At 39.9% G+C, this 27,287-nt stretch overlaps 1 protein-coding gene across 3 annotated transcripts in view; it reads right to left on the reverse strand.

The window, feature by feature from the left end:
• Positions 1 to 27,287, reverse strand: part of MED13L (mediator complex subunit 13L) — a 330,012-nt gene that overhangs the window by 36,505 nt on the left and 266,220 nt on the right. For 2 of the 3 annotated variants that reach the window (XM_062182536.1, XM_062182538.1), the window contains 9 exons: positions 24,250 to 24,415; positions 21,596 to 21,700; positions 15,340 to 16,068; positions 14,364 to 14,589; positions 13,259 to 13,364; positions 12,820 to 12,944; positions 9,587 to 9,686; positions 4,214 to 4,434; positions 3,692 to 3,897 (listed from right to left, as the gene is read on the reverse strand). In XM_062182536.1, the coding sequence (XP_062038520.1) occupies positions 3,692 to 3,897; positions 4,214 to 4,434; positions 9,587 to 9,686; positions 12,820 to 12,944; positions 13,259 to 13,364; positions 14,364 to 14,589; positions 15,340 to 16,068; positions 21,596 to 21,700; positions 24,250 to 24,415 (1,984 nt within the window). The remainder of the gene's footprint in view (positions 1 to 3,691; positions 3,898 to 4,213; positions 4,435 to 9,586; positions 9,687 to 12,819; positions 12,945 to 13,258; positions 13,365 to 14,363; positions 14,590 to 15,339; positions 16,069 to 21,595; positions 21,701 to 24,249; positions 24,416 to 27,287) is intronic. The other variant, XM_062182537.1, reaches the window with a different exon arrangement.

Consider the following 27,287-nt stretch of genomic DNA (forward strand, 5'->3'; position numbering starts at 1 on the left):
AAACAAGGTGTTGGGATTGGTCAATGTAATCCTGAGAAGCTGTAACTACTAAATGGACCTTTACCACATGAGTTCAGATGCATAATTAGCTAGAGGATCATAGGATGAAATTTCCATCTCATTTGCAATTACATTTTTTGTCATTTTTTGAAATTGAAAGTCTGTCAGTGCACTTGTTCTCTGAGGCTATAATCTATATGTGATATTAGAATAATTACAATCAAATACACATGAAAATTTAACATTTTTTCTAATTTTCAAAATGTAGCCTTGGGGTAGGTGCTTGACATGGAAGTTAAAGTGTCACTTGGGACACCTGCATTCCATAGCAGAGTGCCTGGGGTTCATGTCCCAGCCCCCAACTTCTGATTCCAGCTTCCTGCTAGGTAGACCAAATAGTTGGGTCTCTGGCACCCACAGCGGAGACCTGGGTTGAGTTCCCAGCTCTTGGCTTCTCAGCTTTTGGGGGCATCTGGTGAATGAATTAGCAGACAGGAGATAATCTATGTCCCCCAGCCTTTCAAACAAACAAAATAAATTTTTTTTTTTAAATGCAGCCCTATCTAGGCTTATATTTTTATAGAAATGAGTGACTATAAAGGAATTCCATTTTAGGTAACACAATACTATACTACGGTTAATAGAAACACTGTGTATGCTGCTAAAAACGCTTTAGTATTCATCAGGTGGTAACACAGAAAAAGTATACATATTGCATCACAGTTTACAGCTTCTAATAGATTTCTGTGGAGCAAAGCAGACACCTCTAGTTCACTTTTGTTTTTCAAAATGCTCTTCAGTCCATATAAGTAAGATTATTTTAACTCCCTGAGACCAACTGTGTCATATTATCTATTTTCTCCCAAGCAGGGATTTCTTTTCAGGATGGCCAAACAGAAAACACCACAGTGCCTGTGACATTCTGCTATTCTGTAAAATACTGTAAAACCTTTTCTTGGTATACATTTTTAGACATACATGCCAAACACTGTATGAGCCCATTCTTTCCACTTAAGAAGTACCAAGAAAAAAAGTTTTTTTCCAATTTTTCATATTCTTTTATATATATATATATATAAATTCTGTGCTTAAATTGATGCTATTTCAATAAACTATGTGCTCATTCACTTATATTGTTAAAGAAAATTATCATAAAGAAATGTTTCTTCAAATGATTTCTTATAATTTTAAATTAGCAATGTCTTAAAATCCAAACAAGGCACTATAAAGAAATGTTAACTAGAAGTCACAGTGTTCTCTTTGAATACAGATAAACAGTGATCCAGAAAACCTGACTGGCAATCACTGCTCTATCAGAGAAAATAATAATACAAAATAATAAGTGTGTAATAATGATCTTTACTCTAACAGGACTCCTTGCAAACTTTCCTGTCCAACAACATCCTAAAATTATCATGCAGTTCAAAGAAGGAACTGTGACTACTAGCTGAAAACCTAAATAATTAAATTGCTGCCTAGGGAATAAGAATAGTTTATCTTATATTTTAACCTATTTTCCCCATTCTAGAAAAATGAATTAAGTATCAACTCCATGCTACAAGCAACAATGACAAAAAGAAAAGAAGTTAGCTCACAAGCAAATACAACAGACATTTCACAAGTGACTGCAGGTACAGCAAACGTGACAAAGGGTGGCACAGAGTAGAGAAAACCAGAGCTCACAGCAGTGGGCGACAGGAAGTCTGGAATTATACAGTCCAGTGCAGTAGCCACTAGCCCCATGTTAGACTTGAGCAAAACTAGAGCTTCAGTCTTACTCTCACTAGCCACATTCCAAGTGGTCAACAATGACAACATGAGGTGAGTGCCTACCATCCTGGACAATGCAGACATCAAATGCCTCCTTCATCATCCTCATTTGTATTAACAGTGCCAGGCTAGAATACAAAGAATCTTTGGAATGGCAAATGTTCTACTAGATCTAAACAGTGATCTGCTGTACTTAAACCATTATATACCAAAAAGTGACCTGCGACCTTCTGGTGGACCTGTGTGCATATTGAATGTTTTCCTGAACTGCATGTATCTTTTATTTGCAACTGTGACTCCTGACCTCATCCCTGTGTGCCAAGGCTTCTTAGCTGTGCTGTCCTGGTATCTAGTCAAGTAAGCTAGAGCTCCAGTGGAACACAGCAGCACCAGACAAGCCAGGGCACACACCCAGACAGCTCTGGGCACTCTGCTTCATGTTGCCAGGACACTGTTACTTCCACAGCTCTCCAGTAGCCATTAGTGGTTAGAGCCTTTCAAAAGTCCTGGGAGGGAAGTGAGGCAGGATTACTCCATTAAGACTCAGGTAAAATGACCACTTAAGATCAACACAGAATTTATTAAAGCAGAAACTAAGTCCTGTGACCTTGCAGCTGTAGCTTCTTATGCCTAGGGTCTTCTCTGTCACAGTTTCATTCTGACACTGACTTCACAATGAATGTTTATGACATTAAAGTTGGTTTCATCAAAATGGTTTTATAGGAGCTCACAAGCATATGGCTCACAGACTTGAGTCTGGACCACAAATTTGTTTTATTAGTTTCATAAGTTTAACTTAACTTTGAATCAGCTACAACATTTTTATAAAACTCATATATCTAGATTTCCACTCACTCTCAAAACCAGAAAGACCTGATTACACTAGCCCTACCCCTGATTGACACTGCTCTGCAACTGAATGGCAAACATCCTTCCCCATGGGCACTGTCACTTCTACTGTCCCCATGATGACAAGAAGCATCAGCAGTGCCGAGTCCTTTTGTGTTTACCCTGACCATTTCATCTATCTATTGCCTACCTGGTCCCAATACAAATTTGAGTTTGTGATCTTTTATTTTACATCATTATTTTATTAAGAAAGTACTTATCACAGAGAAAACTGTTCTATATTATTGACAATAAGTATTAATTTGGGGGACAGTATGAAATGTATAAACAATTCCTTTTGTGTGCTGTGAATCATATCAGCATTCTGTTGCTTCTTTCCTATATAATGTGGAGGCAGTAACAGAAATCATCTAGGCTAACACTTCATTTTACATCATCACCTTGGGATGGGCATTTGGTGTAGCAGTTAAGCACTGCTTAGGATGCTTGCATCCCATATTGGGGTGCCTGGGTTGAGTTCTAGCCCCACTCTGCATTCTAGCTTCCTGCTAATGCACACTCTGGGAGGTAACAGATGATGGCTCAAGTACTTGGATTCTTGCTACCCATGAGGGAGACCTGGAATGAGTTCCCGGCTCCTGGCTTCAGTCTTGCCCAGCTTTGGCTGTTGTGAGCATTTGGGGAGTAAGCCAGTAGATGGGAGAAACCCCTACTCCATATTTCTCTGCCTTTTTTTTAAAAAACTCACTTTACATAGAACAAAGTTTTTACCACTATTACCCAAAGAACATTACTTCAATTAAGCTGTTAGTGCTATGACAGACATTGATTTGACATTGAATATGCATGAACACCACAGTGCTCTACATGAATAACCTCAATTTTTCTGTGCATACAAATTTTTGTTTAGAAAATATACTTTCAATACAAAATAATGTATGCAAAAATGTGAATAGTCAATAAAGAAAAGTTTCAAATGATATGCTGTTGTCTAATTTTTAACAATTAGGCCACTGGTTGGGATAAGATGACATCAAATAGAGCAAGTAACTGAAACAATCCCTGTACATACTTGTAGCCATCTCTAATGAAAGTGGCTGTAGGGGGCATGGGCAGTTGTTCAATTTTAGGAGGAATTGCCCATGAAGGCCGAAACAGACAGGCATCAGGTATCTTCAGAGGTAGCAGGCAATGGCTCGGCAACATCTTCAGTGGAGCAAACATGGAGGACCCCATGAAAGGTTGAAAAGGTGGAACTTTGTGCACATATGAAAAGTCCTGAGACAAAAGAGTTGGATCAGTACCAATAACTATTTAGAATACATGAACATTACACAGTGCTACAATAAAAATAGCAGCCACAATGATCGTTATTCAGTATTTCCCTTATCTGATCAATAGAAAAGTGATGATATCAACAATTTTAAGTTAATTAAAAGACACTATAACCAATATATCAAAGGGTGTACCTCAATGCTCCAATTCAAAGGATCCTTATAAATTTATATAGATATGGCACACAGGTAGTACCAGTAACAATCAACTTGAAAACCACTAGGTCTTGGGAAAGTTAATCTACTGACAGTTATTTTACCTTTATTTCCTCTGGCTTTGGACTTCCTAGGCCATCTTCCACTTCCATTTTGAATTCTGTCAACTGTGTTGAAACTATACTGACCATTGGGCTCTCCATCATGCCTAATGCTGTCACTGTCTCGGAACTGATTCCATCTTTATAATTCATCACAGGAGAAAATGCAGGATGCTGTTCCAGAGATGGAGGGGTGGGGAACATCCTTTGCAAGTCTGCAACTGCTAAAAGAGAAAACACAAAACCTTCTAAAAGGCCAAGCTTTCTAAAAAGTCCTAGTTCACAGTCAGGGACCTAATTTGACATCAAAAAATAGCACTAAGTGAATGGCCACATCAGTCACACAATAAAATATTAATAATGGAAGTATCCAAGAAGGCAGCCATGAGCAGAAAATAATCCTTTCCTGGAATTTTACCACTATCTTCTTAATGCTTTATGATATGGCTTCACATTGATTAAGTGAACAGAGTCAACATAACATGCATTTTTCTCCCAACAATTGATTCCATGAGAAGTCTAAGGAGATGAATTATGTAGAAACTGGAAGCAATTAGATGGAATAACCACATTATTAAAAGTTTTCTCCTTGTTTCCAAGTATAGATGAGAAATTACAGAAAATAAAAGCTGGGGCTGGTGCTGTGGCGCAGCAGGCTAATGCCCTAGCCTGAAGAGCCAGCATCCCACGTGGGTGCCGGTTCTAGTCCCAGCTGCTCCACTTCCCATCCAACTCTCTGCTATGGCCTGGGAAAGCAGCAGAAGATGGCACAAGTCCTTGGGCCCCTGTACCCACGTGGGAGACCCAGAAGAAGCTCCTGGCTCCTCGCTTCGGATTGGCGCAGCTCTGGTCGCTGCGGCCATCTGGGGAGTGAACCATCGGATGGAAGACCTCTCTCTCTCTGCCTCTCCTCTGTGTAACTCTGACTTTCGAATAAATAAATAAATCTTTAAAAAAAAGAAAAGAAAAGCTGGAGCCAAAGTAGTGGTTTGTACGTCACAGGATTATTCAGTACTGTCTGTTGGGGAAAGAGTTCCAAAATCTCTTTATAGACTGACATGAAGTGAAGCTTCATAGTTATGATTAACAGTCCCACCTAGAGACAAGACAGTTTACTGAAAATGAATCAGAGAGAAACAAAAATATTTTAGTGAACACTAAGAACACTGATTCTCAATCCTTTTATTAAAAATCATTTTCATTTACCTTAAGTAATCACTATCACTAACAGTGGCTCATTAAGGCATTATTGCTTAAAAGTGGGAACATATATAAAGTTCGGCCACTAGGGGGTATCCTGTTCAACAAATTTATTAGTGTGCTTGGAGTTACAATTTTAAAATCAGCAATTTGTGTTGGCATTTGATGTTCCCATTTCCTATACTATCATTTTTATAGCAACTTCAATATTAAATTAGACAAACAGCAACCACTGAGCAGGCTAACATCTGACTTCTGGTCTCTAATCAGAAATTAATGCTGAACAATTGTCCCATGCTTTGCTGTGGGCTACAGTCCAGAGCAGAGTAAAGAAGAAACAGGCTCCCGGCGCTGTGGCGCAGCAGGCTAACGCCCTGCCTGAAGCGCAGGCATCCCATGTGGGCGCCAGTTCGAGACCTGGCTGCTCCACTTCCGATCCAGCTCTCTGCTGTGGCCTGGGAAAGCAGTGGAGGATGGCCCATGTCCTTGGACCCCTACACCCACGTTGGGGACACAGAAGAAGCTCCTAACTCCAGGCTCCTGGCTTCGGATTGGCGCAGCTCAGGCCATTGCAGCCAATTGGGGAGTGAACCAGCGGATGAAGACCTCTCTCTTTCTTTCTGCCTCTCCTTCTCTCTCTGTGTAATTCTGACTTTCAGATAAATACATAAATCTTAAAAAAAAAAAAAAAAAAAAAAGGAACAGGGACAGAGGTCACTCAGACCAAGAGCTCTGTTTATGTTCAGGTTATGTCCTGCCTTAGTTCTGTCATCTAACAGCAAAGGCTCAATGAGATGTACGATTCTCAACAGCCTTGCTTGCTCTCCTTTGTGTTTTGGGATGAGCGGAAAGGGAGAGACCAATTATTTCAGCGTATGGAGGCAGAGAAGGCGAGAACCTCTGGATTAGATTATCTTTGTCATGCTTCATAGCAAAAGATTTTATTGGGCAAAGCAGTTCTTGCTACTGAGATGTAAAAGGACCAAACTAAAACCCCAAGTTGCTCTACAAGGCACTCTTCTATGACAATGCCCTGCCTGTTAGGAACTTAACAATTTAAAGGAGTAGCGACACAAGCTGAGCAAAATAAGAAACTACTACAGCATCATTCATTTGAGATACTACATAACTAATATGTTCTAGGGTAGAAAAAGGTTTTCAAATGTTGCAGCAACCAGATCAGTGAATTTTCTTTAGCAAAGCTAAAGACTTCAATACAGAGTTAAGGTCACACTTGAAATACATCATCACCTTGAAGCTTTAGTCTCTCATCTTTTTCTCAAATCAAAAGGTAGCTACTATAAAATTTTGGTTTAATTTGTAACTGTAATATTTCAAACTATGATTCTGCTTCAGAAAATCTTTAAATTCACGTGAGATCTTAATCACCAGTGTGGACCTCTGGGAAATAAAGAAATATAGACCTCTGAGTTAAAATGATGAGCTTAAACATAGTCTCTTTTTTTTTAGTAGGTATTATGACTATAGTAATGGCTTTATTAAATGAGTTCTTACCACCCTTTTAAGAAACATAATAAAGCCATTTTTCACACAGGGCTACCTAAATTATTTGATGCTATATACCTAACACCAACATACCTTGGTTTTCAAAGCACACACAGACACAAACACATACAAATCTCAGTAACTTCTTATACTGATTTACATGTAAAAATTACAGTATTTTGATAATTAAGTTTAATAAAAATATACCATTAAAATTGAGTTCACATGTTTCTTCTTCTTACTTAACACAACTATAAGAAAATTAAAAATTACATGTGTTGCTCACTTTGTATTTCTTCCTTTCTTTTTTGACAGTCAGAGTTAGACAGTGAGAGAGAGAGAGAGAAAGGTCTTCCTTCCGTTGGTTCACCCCACAAATGGCTGCTACGCCAATCCGAATCCAGGAGCCAGGTGCTTCCTCCTGGTCTCCCATGCAGGTGCAGGGCCCAAGCACTTGGGCCATCCTCCACTGCCTTCCCGGGCCACAGCAGAGAGCTGGACTGGAAGAGGAGCAACCGGGACAGAATCCGGCGCCCCGACTGGGACTAGAACCCAGGGTGCCAGCGCCGCAGGCAGAGGATTAGCCTAGTGAGCCGCGGCGCCAGCTACTCACTTTTGTATTTCTATTGGACGATGCTCTTCTAGAAACTGAATTTCATATAAAATCTGTCATGCTCTCATAGTATACAGGAAAATGCTAGAGACAACTGTGCATTGTCAGTACCACTTCTTAGGAGCAAATACTGTGTATATATGCACATATCCCACCCCATAAAAACATATTCCCACCAGTACAAATTTACATAATATATCTTATTTGGACTTTCCTGGTACTAATATTCCTGTGCTGCATTTCAAATTCATTAATTTCTTTCTTTTCTTTTTCTTTTTTTTTTTTGACAGGCAGAGTGGACAGTGAGAAACAGACAGACAGACAGAAAGGTCTTCCTTTGTCGTTGGTTCACCCTCCAATGGCCGCTGCAGCTGGCGCGCTGCGGCTGGCACACCGCACTCATCCAATGGCAGGAGCCAGGTGCTTCTCGTGGTCTCCCATGGGGTGAAGGGCCCAAGCACTTGGGACATCCTCCACTGCACTCCCTGGCCACAGCAGAGAGCTGGCCTGGAAGAGGGGCAACCGGGACAGAATCCGGCGCCCCGAATGGGACTAGAACCCAGTGTGCCGGCACCGCAAGGCGGAGGATTAGCCTATTGAGCCACGGCGCCGGCTTAAATTCATTAATTTCTATAACCTGCACTTTACCATTAAATCTTGAATAGTTTGTTTTTGAAGAAAAATGAGGGGTAGTTATTTGCCCTCGCAGGTAAGATGCCACTTGGGATGGCTGCATCCCATACTGAAGTAGCTGGGTTCCAATCCTGGCTCCAGCTCCTGATCCCTGCTTGGAAGCGTGCACCTTGGAAGGCAGAGGTAACAGCTCCAGTGATTGGGACACTGGGACTGAGTTCCTGGCTCCCAGGCAGTTACAATTATCTTGGGGAATGAACCAGATAGAAAGATAGAAAGTCAGACAGGTTTTTAAAAGGAGGAAAAAGGAGAGAAGGACAGAGTACACAGCATGCTTGGCCAGCCTGACACTCCAGAGCAGGGTGTTTGCTGGTGAACAGCTTCCGGAGTTACCAGACATTGTCACGTTTCACATCACTAGTCTCACTTCACATCAAAAAGGGCCAAGGATTAACTGCTTCAATACAGGGCATAAAACTTAACTCATCTGACTTATTCCATCGGTATCTATTTTAATATTATTTCTTTTAATCTGTGAAATTCCATGTTTGTAAAATTCTGCAGTGCAGAGTAATAAAAAAAGAAAAATGTTTAATTAGAAAAACTACAGCAACTGGCTGGCTATCATTATTCATTTTCATCCATGACATGCTTGAGAAAGCTTTGCATATTTTAAAAAGCTATGGATCCACTAAAGCTGTCAAAATCCAATCTCTGTATACTTCCCACTTCTACATTTGAGTAAATCAGTACTACATTTATAGGTTCATAAAACTTTTTGACTCATCCCTATGACATGGTGGTTTTTCCCCTCAATTTGTTCTCATTACCAGCTGAAGTTAATGAGAAGGTATTAAAGAATGATTTGCAATGGAATTATGTTTCTGCTTCAGAGTACCCACAGCAGCCAGCCAAGCCTCCTTCCCTCTTGTAGAACAATGTATTTTACTCAGGGAAAAGAATATGCAAGAAAAAAGGAGCTTTCTCCTCTTCTTATCAGCACACATAATAAAACTAGCTGATCTCAAAAAGAAACACAAAACCTTTAGTATGAATCTTGAGAAGAACCACAGAAAACAAACACTCATTATCTTAAATGTACAAAATTTGAAATACTTTACCACAGGCCTTAGAGTGGAACATCACTGTGAAATCATCTGTGCACATTTATCCTACCAGGAAAAGATTATCAGAAAAATAAGCCTAAAACCTACTTTTCACATTTTAAACTATATAAAAGCTTCTGCTCAATTTGAAAACAAAAGAAAATAAATTTAAATCAGGATGGTTTCCATACATAATTAGCTGCCTGCCAACTCAGAAATACCAACTTAAGGGACAAAAAGGACAAGGATTTCAGATAAAAGCACCAATGGACACAAGAGCATTAGATGTAAAGTGTCGGCAGGATTTCTTCCACTTACTTGGTGGGTAAGGAACAGCAGCTCTTCCATCCTTCCCAAGAGGTCGGTCTTCTGTCCCAACTGCAGGGATTTTTGATGAGCGCAGCGCGGGTGATACAGCCTAAGAATACGTTTTTCTTAGTAAAACAGAGTAACGTATCTCTATATAAGCAGAGCAGTGCTCAAACACTGCTAAGTGCAAGTGCAAGCCTACTGCTTTTTAAAAACAAAGGGCAGATGCTCTTTGCTTAGTGCTCACCAGATGAACTTCTAGAAAAACCAGCAGCAAGTGGGACAAAAGAGGTCCATCTAAAGCTCATTGAGGATGAGAAGCCTCAGTGAGTCCATTTTTCATGGATCTTTTGTGCCAACAAAATAGAACTTGCAGACCTTAAGCAAATGTTCCCTTCCAGGTCATTAGAAGAGTATTTTCATGGACATGATGACTGCATTAGGGTGGTGTTTCTAGCAGTAATTGGCAAACAAGTGGTCTGGTTTTCCTTCTGTTTGGAAACAAGGTAGCTAAAGAGATGACCTCAAATTCTCCAAAGCCATTATTTTTAAAAATTTCTCACTACAAAAAGTCATATTTTCTGTACCTACTTAAAAAGTTAGTGTTCATCTTTCTTTCTCTTTCTCTCTCTCTCTCTCACACACACACACACACACACAAACCCTTATTTCATAAAATTACTGAAATATTCAGAAATAGTCTGATGTTACTCAAAACAAACCAAGTTGCTTACTAGATCAGATTATCTTTAAGAATAATGAATAGATGACATAAATAAGGTAAAATAAAAGGGAAAAAGGATTCTTACAAATAGAAGGCTTCCAAAAAATGATTTATACTCATACAATAGAGATGAAATATAAAATTAAAAACATTTGAGATAAAAATTTAGCCAACAGTCTTCCAGTTCCATTTACTAGTGAGATGAATTTGTAACAGATTCTAAGGTAAACTGTTCTTGTGATTCAATGTTGGACTAGAAATCACAGGAAAGTAGAAATACTTCACAGAAATGAAAATTTGATTTAAAATGCCCAACATTCCTTTGCATATTAACATTACTAAAAATATATTATAAAAACTTACACATTTCTTAAGTCCAATAGCAATTCACAATGTATGCAGGGAATAAATTCAGTGGTCCAGGGCAGCAACAATGACCATTAGGAACAGTGACTATGAAAAGTACCAGGTCATTCTGCACTGTTAGCTTCTTTTCCTTTCTACTTCTTTGATGTGTGATTTCTCTTCTCTTTTAGCATTTTTCCCACTATCACCATCAAAGCACGAAACCCAGCTCTGAGAATTAACTAAACCCAAGCAGTGCTCAGTTTTGAGGAAGAGTCAAGTTAAAAAAGGATTCTAATACCTGGATCAACAGTAAGGAAAAATGTCATTTCCTCTACTAGAGTTTTTCAAACTGCCATGTCCTTTTCCTTTTTACAGGTACTGACTGAATTCAGGCCCTCGTGTTCCAATCCAACAAAAGTTACCAAATAGGCCTCTTGCTTTCTGTGTATCAGACTGATAAAACACAACACACACTTCTACCAGCCCAGGTCCACACTCAGCAGCACTGGGAGAAACACATCACTGATACAGTTTAAAGTCCAATGGCCTAAGCCTGCCCAAAAGCCTTCCTAGGCCCATCAGTCTCTACCCACCATCAGCAAGCAGATCAAAGGTTTTCCATTATCCCCAATCTAGTTCATTCTTGGTGCTTAGTCAAGGCTCACTCTGTATCCAAACTAATGTCCCTCCCTGTCTTTTACCCACCCCAATTTTCCCACATTGAATGTCAAATTCTTTCTTTAAGGCCACTATGATCTCATCATCATCTGAGTACTTATAATACTAATACTACATAATATCTGCTAACTAGACATATTTTATGGAAAGTTAGAACTGGCTTTAGAAACTGACCCCTATTTAACCTTTAAGGCTTAACTTAAAAACTGATACTGCCTGTTTGCACTTAAAGGTTTGTCATCTTTTGACTCTGTCCTGTCCCTGGACTCACAGCAATAAGCACACTACAGTTTTAATCATATGCCATTTCTCCTTATGTCCGCGAGCACCTTGAGCAGAAGAGAGGTAACTGAATCATATTTGTACCCTTGCTGATTAGCCACAGTACCCACCACATTGATCAAATGATCAACAATTCATGTAAAATAAATGGATGGGGAGGCAGATAAATGAATCAATGAAGGAAAAATAAATAAACTGGCTTCCTTGAAAAGAAAGTCCATCTTATTCACCTATAGGTGCTCCCAAAATAGCAGACACTTACATTTCAGAGGTGCACAGCTGATCAAGAGGACAAGGACAGACATCTCCTGACTCTTGGCACTCAGGTGATCTCCAAATAATTTTAATTCTTATCTGACACTATAATCACCTATTATTTAACTTCTGTGTGTACAAGTTCTACTTCCCTAACACAATACTATGATCCTCAAAAGTAGGTGTCACACTTGTATATTTCTCAATCTGTAGACTAGGAGTAGGCTCTGTGGTGCAGCAGATTAAGCTGCCACCTGGGATGCCCACATCTCCTATCAGTTTAGTTCCGGTACTTCCACTTTCGATCCAGCTTCCTGATAATGTATGCTGGCAGGCAGCAGGTGATAGTTCAAGTGTGTGGGTCCCTGCCACTTCCATTGCAGATCCAGGCTCTTAGCTTCAGCCTGGCCTAGCCCTGGGGAATAAACCAACAGATGGAAGAGCTCTCTCACTTAATCTCTCTCCTTCTTCCCTTACCCTCTCAGTTGTTCTGCATTTCAAGTAGATGAAAATAAATAAGCATTTAAAAGACAAAAAGGAAAACAGTCCTAAATTAAAAAAAAAAAATACACTAGCTTCTGATTTAATAGATGAATAAAAAGTTGTGTGGGAATTTTTTAAAAATTCCTATATAAAGAAACTATTTACTTCCATTAGCCCCATCATATTTAGAAGAACTCATTAAAATAAATAGGAAAGATTTTAATATTTACAACTGGAATGACACTAATGAAAACACCTGTCAACCAACAAATCCCAAGAGGTGTCAGATATAACACTAACTTTCAGGATACTTTTAAAGCATACGGTAACTTTTAGGATACTTTTCAAAGTGTCTGTAGCACATTCAGAACTTGAAATAAAAACCCCCAAGTTTAGGGGGCTAAACTAGAACGAAACACTGAAACACTGACACAGAGCAAAATGCTTGTATGTGTGGCCACGGCTGACTCACCCCAAGCTCCTCATCATCAGAATTATCAAAGATGTTGTCTAAATCATGAAGGGAAGGTGCCAAATCTGTCACTTGCGTAAGGCTACTGGAGCCAGCTCTGCCAGCAGCATTATCCTGCCGGACATCTGCGGGAAAGGAGGCACAGAGACAGAGTGAGCAACCTCGTCCAGCGAGGACGAGGGAGGACAGGACACAGATCTCAACCAACAAGACCTGCCTGAGATTTTTTTTCCTATGGTTTTAGTTAAATTTTGAGACAATTATTTCCAAATATGTTTATCAGTTTTGAAAGGAACTGAAAAACAAACTATGAAAAATATATTAAAGATGAGTTCAAATTATTGCTATTACAGTAAGAATAATTTTTAAATCCAGAAGCATCTCCCTTGCATTTTATTTTAGCAACAATCCAAGTGAGGCAAATAACCATTGTACACACCTGTTTTAGTAGCAGAACTGAAAATAGACATGGCATTTTTCCCATCAGGCACCGGCGTGGAATGACCTGGTGTAGTGACATCCTTGGTACCAAATCCATCCTCTGACTGCATAATAAATTCAGCCAAACAAAGCACATGAACACCAACCCAAAGTGTGGAATATGAGGGAGAACACAAAGAATTAGAGGGCAGAATGGAACTTGTTATGAGCACAAGTATGATAAACCATGGTCTATGCAACCAAAGGGAATAAAAGATATGTTCTTTCTCCAGATTTTAAACAGAACCAAGAACTCCCCCACTTTCCCCTCAATCCTATGGGGTATCCTATGGGGTATGAGTGAATCAGTGTTTTACACCTAAACAGTACTGGTGGCATTTGATTAAGACCTGCCATGATGTTAAAAGCTGTCTTTAATAACATTTTAGAGGCTGAATTACAGATCTTTTTCAGATCTGGACAGATGTATGTAAGGGAATCTAGAAAACATTCCCCTGAACTATACTCATCTCTTTTAATTTTTATATTTCCTCTATTTTCTGGAATAGCTCTTTCAGTGGCTCAGTATTTTAGAACTTTAAAATTTAAAGTCAAAGACAGCAGACACACCCAGTACTCACTTTTATGAAAGCAGGATGAGTAAAAATACACGAAAATCTAAGGGCAGTGTTGATACTCATTCAGAGGATATACAGAAATAGCGCTCAATACAGTAAGAATAGGCGCTCAATAAATAGTACACACTATGGTCAACATTTTTCCTTTACTTTTTGGGTCTTTGGAATAATATTTAAAAAGAATTAAGTAGGGAGCATAGGCCAACAAGAATTAGCATATGAGAGGAAACATGCACTGTACAAGCTATAGCCTGGAAAATATGAGGCTTCATTTATGTTCGGCTGACTTTTAAACAAAGGTGAGCCATGACATAAAAAGGAACAATACGCTGTTCGATACAATAGTACCAAGAGCATGAGTATGGGGACAGAGCAATCAGGCAAGACTATCTCAAACATTCTGCCTCGAAGTCTTCCCAAACATGGTGTAGTAACAAAGATAGAAACCCACACCGTGCTGGACTCTGTCTCTCTGTTAAATGGTACCTTATTCTTCTTCAGAGAATCTTTCTCCGACCCTTGTTTGCATTTCTTATTTGCTGTGAAGATGTATTTTATGTCACCGTCCTCAAAGGTATATGGGTCATTGACTTCTCCCAAACTGTCTCCAGGTTGTTGTGAGAGAGGCAATGGGTCAAGGAAGTGGAGCGGCTGTGTCTGGGGCTGCTTGTCTTGCCAGATTTTAAATCGTTTGTTAGGTTGTGCTAGAAGTCTAAAAGGGAAAATAAGTGACAATTTGAATAAGGCAAAATGATACTTCAAAAGAACAGCAACATTTATGATTTAAAGCACTTACAAAACTGAAACTCACCTTTAAACACTCTCACTTATGGAGGGATTTTCTTTTAGAGATTAAATTTGTGAATAAGCAAAACTGAATAGGCTTTTGTCAAGAATACGTGATTTTGCACCTTATTTCAATGATTCCCCTTGAAAGCACAGGTTCTCAGTACAGACTGTCTAGGTTCATCTGCATCACTTAATAACTGCATGACTCCAGTTTCTGAGGCATGAAACTAACATAATAACGTAGTTGTGGTGAAGACTAAATAAACTGCTATGTGTAGAGTAATGGGTGGCTCAAAGGCAGTATAAATATTAAGCTGTTATTACTAGACTCACAACATACCACCCGAATGCTCACATAGCCTTCCTCATGGTGTTGGCATACAAGCGAGTCACTGACAGCAAAGTGGAAAGTTTCCCAAAGCTGTATTCTTTAAGCATATCAAAACAGCACAATGAGACCTTTATATGCCAGAGTGTTTAAATAATGACAAGTATGTTAAACCTCATCACAAACAAGGCATCTGATTTCTACATGTGGAATCTGGAATGAGGAAGACAGCTGTTTTCATTCTGGGTCTGAAGGTGTGGAAAGCAAGAGCAGGAGGAGAGGCCCACTCCTAGGAGTCTGAGCCTTGCGATGAGAACAGGCAGGTGTGGCAGGCAGTTGCCTTACCTTTGCAATGCAGTACTCTCTGAGTTCACCTCCATTTTGGCATCACATCTCTCACCCTGGAGCTCTGGAGGCCTGAACTCAGCATCATCACTGGATGGGAGACGAAAACTTTGCCACCACTTATCTGATGACTCTGGGTTCGAGGGCCTAATCCCACAATATAAGGCTGTCTCGCTGACCTCTGCCATCAGAGGCAGTCTTTGGCCTACGAGGACAGTTCTGTCATCCAGAGAAGACAACTGCTGGAGTTCTAGTCCATTTCCATAGAGGGCTGGGTTCACAGGAACAGATGGAGGGTCCAAACTCTCCGTTTCCTGACCTCGTGGCTGAGGGCTGAGTGTTGGCGGCAGCGGGGAAATAGGGGAATGAGGTGAATCCATAGGATTCAGATTCATTTGCTTGCTTGTATTTCTGGAAGGCACGGCCATTTGCTTATCATACTTCCTACTGCTGGATACCTCTAAGGAGGAGTCTATCCCTGCCAACCCTAGCTTCTGTCCTGCTGTATCTTGCTCCATGCATAACTCTTCAGCCACGGAGGGCCTATGGTGAAATGGTATCAAGGGTCTCTTTTGCAACTTGTCTCCTTTTTCCTGTCTTTCTGTTGTTTTGTGCTTAGAAGAAGCAGGAGGTGCTAAAGACGAAGATGATGATGGTCCTACATTGAACCCTGGTTGAGATATTGTGGGAGGTCGAGTGGGTCCTGTTGCACGTTTTAAAAGTTTATGCCTGAAATGAGAGTTAAAACCAAGAAACAAATATGAATACGACTAGATAGCATCGCCATAACATCACAAAAAGGGGCCTCTCAGATATACTCCACAGCGAAAAGCGTGGACTAAAAACCACAATCCACGCTGGTGGAAAGTAAAGGATCAAAGACAAGGTGGAAGAGGTGAGACATGGACTTAGCAAGAAACATGAATGAATGCATTTCTAACCCCTACAAAATTACAAATTTGGGGGAAAAAAAACAAAAAAACAAAAAAACCTCACATCTTTAAATTTGGTGAGGGCCTCAGTTAAGGCATTCATAATGCATCTTCAAACCATGAGAGCAGAATCATGAGATCACCTTTCAGGAAAAACAAAGTTTCCAATTTCTATTTTATAATACTTTACTAACTCAAATATAGAATGGTTTATAATGGCTTATTGTAAACTGGAAATAAAATAACTATGTATGTAACTCTCCCCTATGATGATGAGGGTCAAGCCTAAGAACATTTAATAACATAAATGTACTAGAAACCTTGCTTGTCACTATATCCAGGGAAGAACAAAAGACAGCTTTGGATCTTACAGATACACATTAAACCAAGAGAAAAGGAAACAGGCTGTGAGCTAACATCACACACACACACACGCACCTGGACCCTCTAAGCAGGAGCACCAAGTCTGCTCAGATGCTAACATACTTCTTGGCAAGCACAGGTGTGAGAAATGGCTCAGTAAGGGCCCACTAGATGATGCCAAGGTTTAATCTGTGCAACCAAGTTATACAGCAGGTCAGCCAGTGTCTCCCAATGGATAAATCATTCCCAGGGAAAAATGGAAGCTCTCCTGCAGCGTAGCAGTAACTCTCTGAGGCCACTAGGCATTAAATTACTACCACATTGCACTAAATGGTGCCCTAGCGGGCAATAAAAGGGATTTGTATGGCATAATGGGATGGTTTATTGGGACAGCAGGATGGCCGCTCTACTCCATGAGGCCACTGAATAGTGTGAGAAGTGGACCACTCCCTAATGGGTCTGGTAATCCTGCTGCAGATCATCTGAAAACACTCCTGCTAAAGTCTTCACTATTCTGAAATAATAAAACAAAACTTCGACATTCAAGAAAGTTGTCAAAGCACAATGCTATAGATAATATGGCTAAAGGTGTGCTTTAAGCCCCAAAGGCACAGCACCACAGAAACATGTGAATGTTTCCTTGGAAAATTTCCCAATCATATCTTCTAAGGGTGCTTATTTTAAAATCCAGACTCCAGAAATCTTTTATATAAAACTTTCTGATTTGGATTTGCTCAGAGACCAATTTAATCTGGTAGACTCTTCAAAGTAAAGACTTTCTGCAAAGTGGATAATCCTACCAACCAAGTCAGATGTTTCACTGATATTTAATGACACAGCTATATAGCCAAATGGTTACAGCAGAAATGTGGCTGAGTACTGAGCAGGAAAGAACTTGTTGGGAGTAGACAGCAGGAAGAAACCAGAGCAAGGCCCAAACACTGCAAAAAACACATGGTAGGAAAAAGAGGGAAGCTGGACGAGAATAGGTATTTCAGGGGAAGTCAACATAAGATACAGCGACAGGTTAGATCTAAACAACGAGCAAAAATCTACATATGATGGTTTCTAGGCTGAGAAGAAAAATTGTAGTAGGGCTACAATAATGTACTTGGTTTGCAGGGAAAAAAAAACCATGTCAGTATGAAGGCTATTTCTTAAGGATAGCCCCAAAAATATAAGACTACAGCATATGTGAAAAGTCAGGTGTAGAGCTAAAATCTGAAAGTCAACAGAATGATGACCTGGTACACAAATACCTATTTAAAAAAAAAAAAAAAAAAAGCCTTGAGGGCTGCAGACGTTATGGTGGAGGGAGTCAAGCCATTACATGGGATGACTGGTTCAAATCTTAGTTACACCAACTTCTGATTCAGCTTCCTGCTCATGTGCTGGGGAGGCAGCAGATGATGACCCAAGGACTTGGATTCATGCAACCTGTATGGAGACCCAGATGGAGTTTCTGGTTCCTGGGTTGACCTGGCCTACCCTCAGGGCATTTGCAGAGTGAACCAGTGTATGGAAGATTCTCTCTCTGCCTATCAAATAAATAAATAAATCTTAAAAAACAAACACAAACAAACAAACAAAAAACCACAGGGACTTGCGGATCTGTCATTTGGCCATCTTGGGATGCCTGGGTTCAAGTCTTGACTTCACTTCTGATTCCAGGTTCATACTAGCAAACACACCTTTGGAGACAGCAGGTGACTCAAGTACTTGGTTACCTGTCACCCACGTGGGAGCTCTAGACTGAGATTTAGTTCCTGGCTTCATCCTAACCCAGTCCCAGCTGTTGTGAGCATTTGAGGAATGAACTGATAGAAAATCTTCTGTCTCTGTCTCTCTATTCAAATAAATATAAACAAATACGTAAACGACTTGGGAGATATAAACTTGGAGGTATAAGAATTTACTTTTTTTTAAAAAAAAGATTTATTCATTTATTTGAAAGTCAGAGTTACGGCCGGCGCCATGGCTCAACAGGCTAATCCTCCACCTTGCGGCACCGGCACACTGGGTTCTAGTCCCGGATGGGGCGCCAGATTCTATCCCGGTTGCCCCTCTTCCAGGCCAGCTCTCTGCTATGGCCCGGGAAGGCAGTGGAGGATGGCCCAAGTCCTTGGGCCCTGCACCCGCATGGGAGACCAGGAGAAGCACCTGGCTCCAAGCTTTGGATCAGCGCGATGCGTGGGCTGCAGCGGCCATTGGAGGGTGAACCAATGGCAAAAAGGAAGACCTTTCTCTCTGTCTCTCTCTCTCACTATCCATCCACTCTGCCTGTCAAAAAAAAATAAAATAAAATAAAGAAAGAAAGTCAGAGTTACACAGAGAGAGAAAGAGAGGCAGGGAGAGAGGTCTTCCATTCGCTGGTTCAATCCCCAATTGGCAGCAACGGCTGGAGCTGCACCTGTCCAAAGCCAGGACTTTCTTCCAGGTCTTCCACGTGGGTACAGGGGCCCAAGGATCTGGGCCATCTTCTACTGCTATCCCAGGCCATAGCAGAGAGCTGGATCGGAAGTGAAGCAGCCAGGGCTTGCACCAGCACCTATATGATGGATGCTGGTACTGCAGGTGGCAGCCTTACCCATTACACCACAGTGCTGGTCCCAGAGGTTAAGAACTTGATGAGAAAATAGGACAGTAATTTCAGAAGACAAAAAGGACATTATTTATTTACACTTAAATTTACACATTATTATTTACACCAAAAATAATTCAAGGAAGTTAATAAAATTGTGATATATATCATTAAAAGGTTATTTTTGAACATATCACTAAACATATTTATAAGATAGGATATATGTATACAATGTATAGCTATCAAATAAGGGTAAATAGCTTTTCTATCTCCTTAAAAATTTAGCATTTTGGGGGCTGGCACTGTGGTGTAGTGGGCTAAGCCTCCACCTGCAATGCCAGCATCCAATATGGGTGCTAGTTCGTCCTAGCTGCTCCTCTTCCAATCCAGCTCTCTGTTGTGGCCTGGGAAAGCAGTGGAAAATGCCCAAGCACTTGGGCCTCTGAACCCACATGGGAGACTGGAAGAAGCTTGTGGTTCCTGGCTTTAGAACAGCCCAGTTCCAGCCGTTGTGGCCATTTGGGGAGTGAACCAGTGGATGGAAGACCTTTCTCTCTGTCTCTCCTTTTCTCAGCCTGTAACTCTACCTCTCAAATAAATAAATAAATAAAATCTTTATGAAAAATTTATCATTTTTTGTGTTGAGTGCCCTCAAACTCTTCTCTAGTTCTTTAATATATATCTTTATAAAAGATAGAATTGTTATAAAGTATAGTCACCCTAAACACTATAGGTTATTCCTACTATCTAACTATATTTCTAAAAGTGAAGAAAGTCAAGATTAAAGAAAAGGGTAGGAAAAATATGAGGAGGGCAAAAGCTAAATACATTACAGTTTATAAGCCTATGTACTTGCTATAGGTGAACCATAACTTGGTGGTCAACTGACTATACCTCACCATTCATGAGAAGATACTTCTGTCACACAATTCACGACAGCCTACAAAGTAAAACAGTGCACATCTATCCTAAGACCAGACAGATTCTCACACACCCAGAGGGAGGATCGTTAATGAATAAACAAAAAAATCCTCATTGAAAAATCAATTATATTAGGCCAATATTTATAACATTGCTCAACAAGAAGCTAACTACCAAAGCCAGAAGTTGATAAAAGAGAATATTTAGGGAGTAGGCGAGAACAGGAAGATGATATCAAAACTGTTCTATACACACATAAAGAAGTTAGCATATAATCTCAGGGGACCAGCTCCCCATGCTGAAGCCTATTCACACAAGCCATACATTAAGAACTCTAATAAAAACTCTAGAGAAATGAAGGATCACATTCTAAATATAGTTTTCTCAACTGAATGTTTCATAAATATTGTGTAGTATCAAATTTAAAAAGAGGTTGGTGCTGTGGTGTAGTGGGTAAAGCAGCCACCTATGACACTGGCATGCCATATGGGTTTCAGTTTGAGTCCCAGCTGCTCTACTTCTGATCCAGCTCCCTGCTAATGTGCCTAGGAATGCAGCAGAGCATGGCCCAAGTACCTGGTCCCTGCACCCACGTGGGAGACCCAGAACACCTGGCTTTGGATTGGCCCAGCTTCAGCAGTTGTGGCCATCTTGGGAGTGAACAAGCAGATGGTTCTCTTTAACTTTGCCTTTCAAATAAATAAATATTTTTAAAAGTTTTTGAAAATATATATTGCAGGAATGGAGCTAAATTGTCCAGTAAGCAAAAAATCATCACCATATGCTCTAACAGTCAACTGAGCTGGGAGTAAGACCTATGATCCATTCAAAAAATTTGGGAATACTAATGAAAATCAAGAGATTCTCTATTACCATCAAGAACAGTCTAGGGCATTTCCACAAGTAATGTAGAAATTTTCTGCAGAAAACCATCTGGAGCCCTATCTGGACATCTAAATGAATGAGCAACTAGGATATCATGACTACAGCAATTCAGTTTTTACCAAGTGTTGCCAAATATTTTCCTCAGTCATCAGAAAATACTAACAACAAAAATAAAACATAATCTATAGAAGATCTATTTAATTCAAATTCTATTAACCTAAGACAACTTGTTTTCAATATGTATCTCTACTTTAAAATTAGGAGGAATTAAATACAGTCATGTATTCTAGAGCTCGAGACTGAATGTCTTGTCAAACCAACACCTTTAGTTTTGAAGTAGCTAACTGGAAAAATCTGTGGGATCAGTTTGATAACAGGGTCAGCTATCCAATAAACTCTGAAAATGAAATTCCATCATCTGCATATAAGAACAGTCCTTTTCTTCTCTATTGGAGGAAGAGGAAGATTTAAAACAAAAGACAGGGAGAAGTCTGTGAGCCTAGGTGAGGAGCCAACAAGATGTGCCGTTGTCACTCCAGTTGACTACTGTTCTGCTTTGTTCAATACCACCCACCTGGAACAAGAACAGCTAACTCTTTGGGTTGGATCCACAAAATCCCAAGTAGCAGGACTGTTAGCAGGCTCTTCTTCAAGAGTTGGAGTTGACATTTGGTTCCTCCTAAGAAGGTTAAAAATTCCACTTATATATCTATATATACATGAAACAACATATTCCAGAGTTGATTATATTTTAGATACTAATGATATCCCATTGATACATAGTTTAGAGCAACCAAAGGGGAAAAAAAGCTACTTGTTCCACGAACAAGAAGCAGGATTCAAAATATTTCTATTTAAATTTGATACACATCGGTGGTAAACACAACAATTAAACAATGTCTGCCATTACTGTTGCTTTAAAAAATAGTCACCTAAGGGTAAACATTTCATATAGCAGTTAAGACTCTGCTTAGGCTGCACAGATCCCATATTAGAGCACTCGGGTTTGAGTCTCACCTCCATTCCTGATTCCAGCTTCCTACTAATGTGCACCTTGGAACGCAGCAGTGATGGCTCAAGTAGTTGGGTCCCTGATACCCACATGGGAGACCCAGACTAAATTCCCATTTCCTGGCTTCCACCCAACCCAGCCATAGCTATGGTAGGAATCCGGGGAGTGGACCCACTATTGGAAATCTACATCTTTGTTTCTTTCTCTGCCTTCCAAATAATAAATAAATAAATAAAGTGACAAAAATCATGGAGAAATAATTTATTTTAATACCTTTCCACAGCAACTATAAGTTATATACCATCTAAAAGACTGTTTAAAATATTCTTATAACCAATATAGTATTTACTTTCATTTAAGGGCAGTACTCCACCACTTTTAATGTGAACCAAAAGGTAAAACACAAAATTACTTCCTACATATCGATACTAACCAGTGACATAAAGTAGATCTCTATTACCACATCATGAAAATAAGAATGCAGGGCAATATTTTTATTAGACCGCTGACTTTGGTAGCTGACAATCCAAAGTGTTTTAATGTTGGCTCTAAGGCATTCTCTTGATCTCCACCCTCTCCTGCCTTCCTGAGCATCTCATTTCCCTGCTCTGTGCTAATGATAGAGGGGCTATGGTCTCCTGGAATTCATGGAGGAGCAGGGTTGCTGGGGACATAAGCTAAGATGATAAATGCTAGGGGAAGGAAAAAAAATTAACTCAGAAATTAGGCATTGCCGATAGAAGTAAAATATCGATACCAATTATTCTATAGGGAAAGAATCATTTTTAAGTAACTAGTGGTACCTTTTAATTCTTAGAATGTGACATGCTTTCTCACAGCAATTATTTTAAATTTCATATGCTATATCTTCAGTGACCTATTCTAAGACCAAATTCATTGGGCACTAAATGTTTAATATTAATTTGCTAAAAGCTGGGTCTGGATATAAAACTTTGAATAGTAGTCACTTGAGAAAATTTAATTGACTTCTAAGTGACTGGAGTTATTAGCAGTTATTGACAAGAATGTCCATATTGGTTCTGTTCTAGACAATCAGGACTCATTTCTCTATTTGCCATCAGTCAAGAAAGTGGACATCTCATTCAAATTAAAACAAACATGAAACCCTGATTATGTTGATATAAACCTGACAAATGAACAAGCACTTGTTGACTATTGTCTGTCATTATCATTTAGGCAATTAAAATATCACTAGCAGTTTTTTCTTAGAATCAATTCTCATTTTATTGCCAAAAATATATTAAGGAAGGCAGGCAAAAAAAAAAAAAAAACAGAGGAATGGGAAGAGAAAGAAGAAAAGCTGGGTTGCGGCAGAAGAGAATAGTTCTGTACTATAATTGAACTGTAGTTCCCCCACGTCAACACATGGGAACACAGCAGCTCGAAGACATACCACTACGTGTCCTCAGTTCATTACATACTGACAACTAAAACCCAAGGCCAGTAAATGACAGTAACTGGCACAGACAGTTGTTCCCCTTTGTGATTGGAAAGCACTCACGGAGAGGAATCCAAAAGAAAAATCCTACCCACCAACAACGTCCTGAAACTCTGGGTTAACCTCTGAGCCGCCCATGCCAAAAAACACTGGATAGGGGCTCGCGCTGTGGTGTAGTGGGTTAACGCCCTGGCCTGAAGTGCTGGCATCCCATATGGGTGCTGGTTCTAGTCCCAGCTTCTCCACTTCTGATCCAGCTCTCTGCTATGGCCTGGGAAAGTAGTAGAAGATGGCCCAAGTCCTTGGGCCCCTGTACCCACGTGGGAGACCCGGAAGAAGCTCCTGGCTTCGGATCAGTGCAGCTTCGGCCGTTGCGGCCAATTGGGGAGTGGACCAACGGATGGAAGTCAGTCAGTCTCTCTCTCTCTCTCTCTCTCTCTCTCTCTTTCTCTCTCCTCTCTCTGTCTAACTCTGACTTTCAAATAAATAAATAAATCTTTTTAAAAAAATGTTGAATCAACACCATGCTATTCTTTAGATGACTAGGAACTTAAAAACTGCCCTAGATAATCAAATTAATAAGTAGAGGTCTTCATTTTTCCAAGTTTGACTTTTATTTATTTAAGTTCAAAAAGGAAAACACCAATCTGATGACCTCTCAGGCTGGTCACGTAACAGTGCAGTGTGACTGACAGCTTCAGGCAGCATTCAGATTGGTTACTAAAGCAAGGATCCAGACACAACACAGAAAACGTACTTGGACTGGGTTCTGTTGAGGATGCATTCCTTCCAGACTCGGTGGACCATATGACTGTGGAGTTTTGGAGGAATCTTCCCCGATCTCTTTGGACTGTGCATAGTTATCATCCCCCCGTCTTGGGAACCTAGGTGACTGGCAGCACCCTGCATACCTCCACTCTCACCTGAGAAAGAACGACAATGGAATGTTGGAATTTTCTGAAAAGAACTCCTAGTGCAGAATCTATTTTATTTAACACAAACATCCATTTCAGTTGTTGACACTCATATTCATGTAGTTTTGCCCCTCCTCCAGCAATAAAACTATCCATAGCTAAGAGTAAATTTATGCCACAGTGGCTTTCCCCACCCCTGCCACCTCAGCACTTTATCTACTCTCCCTACAGCACTGAATCCAAACAATGCTCCCACATCAATAAGGGCACACACATGCACAGGCATCCCTATTTCACACATCTTGGGTACGACATACAAAAAAGTGTTCACACATCCCAATATTAAAGATGCAAATGTACACAGATTATTTTGAACTTTTAAAATCCCAATGCAATAAATAAATTTCAGGGCAGAATAAACAGCAGAGGGAGCTTTATGCTCATGTAGCTCAATGGCTGTGTCACAACAGCACACAGTACCCTGGGCAGGAGAAAGAACTGTGGATCTGCTTGTCCTTATGCTTCACATCATTTATGAAAGCTTAGTACTAAAACACATAGAAAGGCTGTCTTGATATTTTATACCAAAGGATTAAAACTTCACTGATTTCTAATAAGTCCATTTAGTTTCTCCAATTCTAATTTTTTCTAGTATATCCACTATGATTGCTGATGATTATAAATATCTTACTACTTATATCTCATGTAAGACAAATACTATAATTTGCAATATTAAATTTGATTCATTTTCATCTATGAGTTAATAAATATATTGCGGGTTTTATTTTCAATGGAACTATAATATAAAACATCTTGACTAAAACAGTCAGTTTAAGCACTCAGGAAAAATGGTTATGCTTAACTGAAAAAGAAGGAAGCAACCTTCTAACACAAACTAAGTATCCTTGGTAGTGATGCAATGTAAAATAATTACATGAGCTGAATGGTTGGGCATATTTCTATTTTTAAAAAGAACAAAACCCAAATGCTTAATATTCTAAGGAATTAAAATGTGTTTGTTCCTCAGAAAAGCACTGTTATACTACAAATGAGAAAAATTAAAGGATACAAGAAATTAGGCCTATGATTGCTACCTTTTATTTTAAAAGCTTCCTGACTTAGCTTATGATGCAAAAGAATTCATTTCAATTTTACAGATGGTTTTCAAATGCCTAATATAAAACTAGGGAAGTGATGAAACAAACAGAATAACAAAACTATCTCCCCCAAAATCACTCCACAAAGTAGCTAGAGATACTATACGCCCACAATAGCAAAAAGGAGTAACTTATGACCAAAGGGGTAGAGTACGAGAAAGCAAGCCACAGAGATTTTTTTTTTAATTAAAGTTGGGCTAAAGCTTTTCAGTGGCACTTAATGACTAAATTAAAATGTGGTATCTTACATGTAACCAAGTCAGACTTGAACTCCAAGCTTTTAAAAGCATGTGGAATGTTGCTGTCCCCATTATTCCCATATATCAAACAGAAGAGGCAAGTGGAAGAGTGATTTCATCAAAACCATTTGGCCCTCCCATGCTCCCTACTAACCTAGAAGTCTCTTGACAATTTTAGCAGGCAAAGTAACCCATTTGATCTTATATCTTAAAAAACAAGGTAATGTTTAATATTACTTAACTGCAAAACGACAAAGCTGACCAAGATTCTCTCTGATGCAGCATTGAGAGTCCTAAGCTGTAAGTCAATACCCTATAATGTGAAAACTTAAGCAAATCCATTTTTCTACAAAGATATAAACTACAAAGATAAACTTTTGCTTAGTTCTATTGGTTTATCTTCGGGAATAAGGCATCATCGAAGGATTCACTTATTTAAGTTTAGCAAAAACGCCATACACTAAATGAGGAACAGAATTTCAAGATCTATAAATTCCCCATGGAATCCCACTGCAAGCAAAATCTTCTTCTGAATTTTATGAAATTTAGAATTCTGAACTGATCAGGGGTCATATCTACACAAGAACTTCAATTTTCAGTTGAATACAAATTCAGGATGGCTTAGGCAAAACAAAAAAGACAAAAATTGGTTACAACTTAATAATACTGTAGTATAACTTAAAAATCCCAATCTTGAGCTGGCATTATGGTGCACTGGGTTAATCTGCTGCCTCCTAGCATTCCATGAGCATCAGTTGAAGTTCCTGCTGCTCCACTTCTTTTTTTTTTTTTTTTTTTTTTTTTTTTTTTTTTTTTTAATTTTAGACAGGCAGAGTGGACAGTGAGAGAGAGACAGAGAGAAAGGTCTTCCTTTGCCGTTGGTTCACCCTCCAATGGCCGCCGCGGTAGCGCGCTGCGGCCGGCGCACCGCGCTGTTCCGATGGCAGGAGCCAGGAGCTTATCCTGGTCTCCCATGGGGTGCAAAGCCCAAACACTTGGGCCATCCTCCACTGCACTCCCTGGCCACAGCAGAGAGCTGGCCTGGAAGAGGGGCAACCCGGGACAGGATCGGTGCCCCGACCGGGACTAGAACCCGGTGTGCCGGCGCCACAAGGCGGAGGATTAGCCTGTTGAGCCACGGCGCCGGCCTGCTCCACTTCTGATCCAGCACCCTGCTAATGCTCCAGGGAAAGCATCAGGAGATGGACCGAGTGCTGGGACCACTGCCCCTCACATGGGAGACCCAGATGGAGTTCCAGGTTCCTGGCTTCAGTCTGGTCCAGCCACGCTGTTGCAGCCATTTGGGAAGTGAACCAACGGATGGAAATGGATTTCTCGCTCTCCTCTCCTCTGCACAACCCCCTCCCTGACCCCATAATTTTGCTTTTCAAATACACAAATAAATAAATCTATTAAAAAATCCAAATCTTAAAGCAAAATTAAAACTTTTCCAAATATTGATAATTATAGACTTTATATTAAAAT

This window comes from Lepus europaeus, chromosome 23 (genome assembly GCF_033115175.1).
Source record: "Lepus europaeus isolate LE1 chromosome 23, mLepTim1.pri, whole genome shotgun sequence".
NCBI lineage: Eukaryota > Metazoa > Chordata > Mammalia > Lagomorpha > Leporidae > Lepus > Lepus europaeus.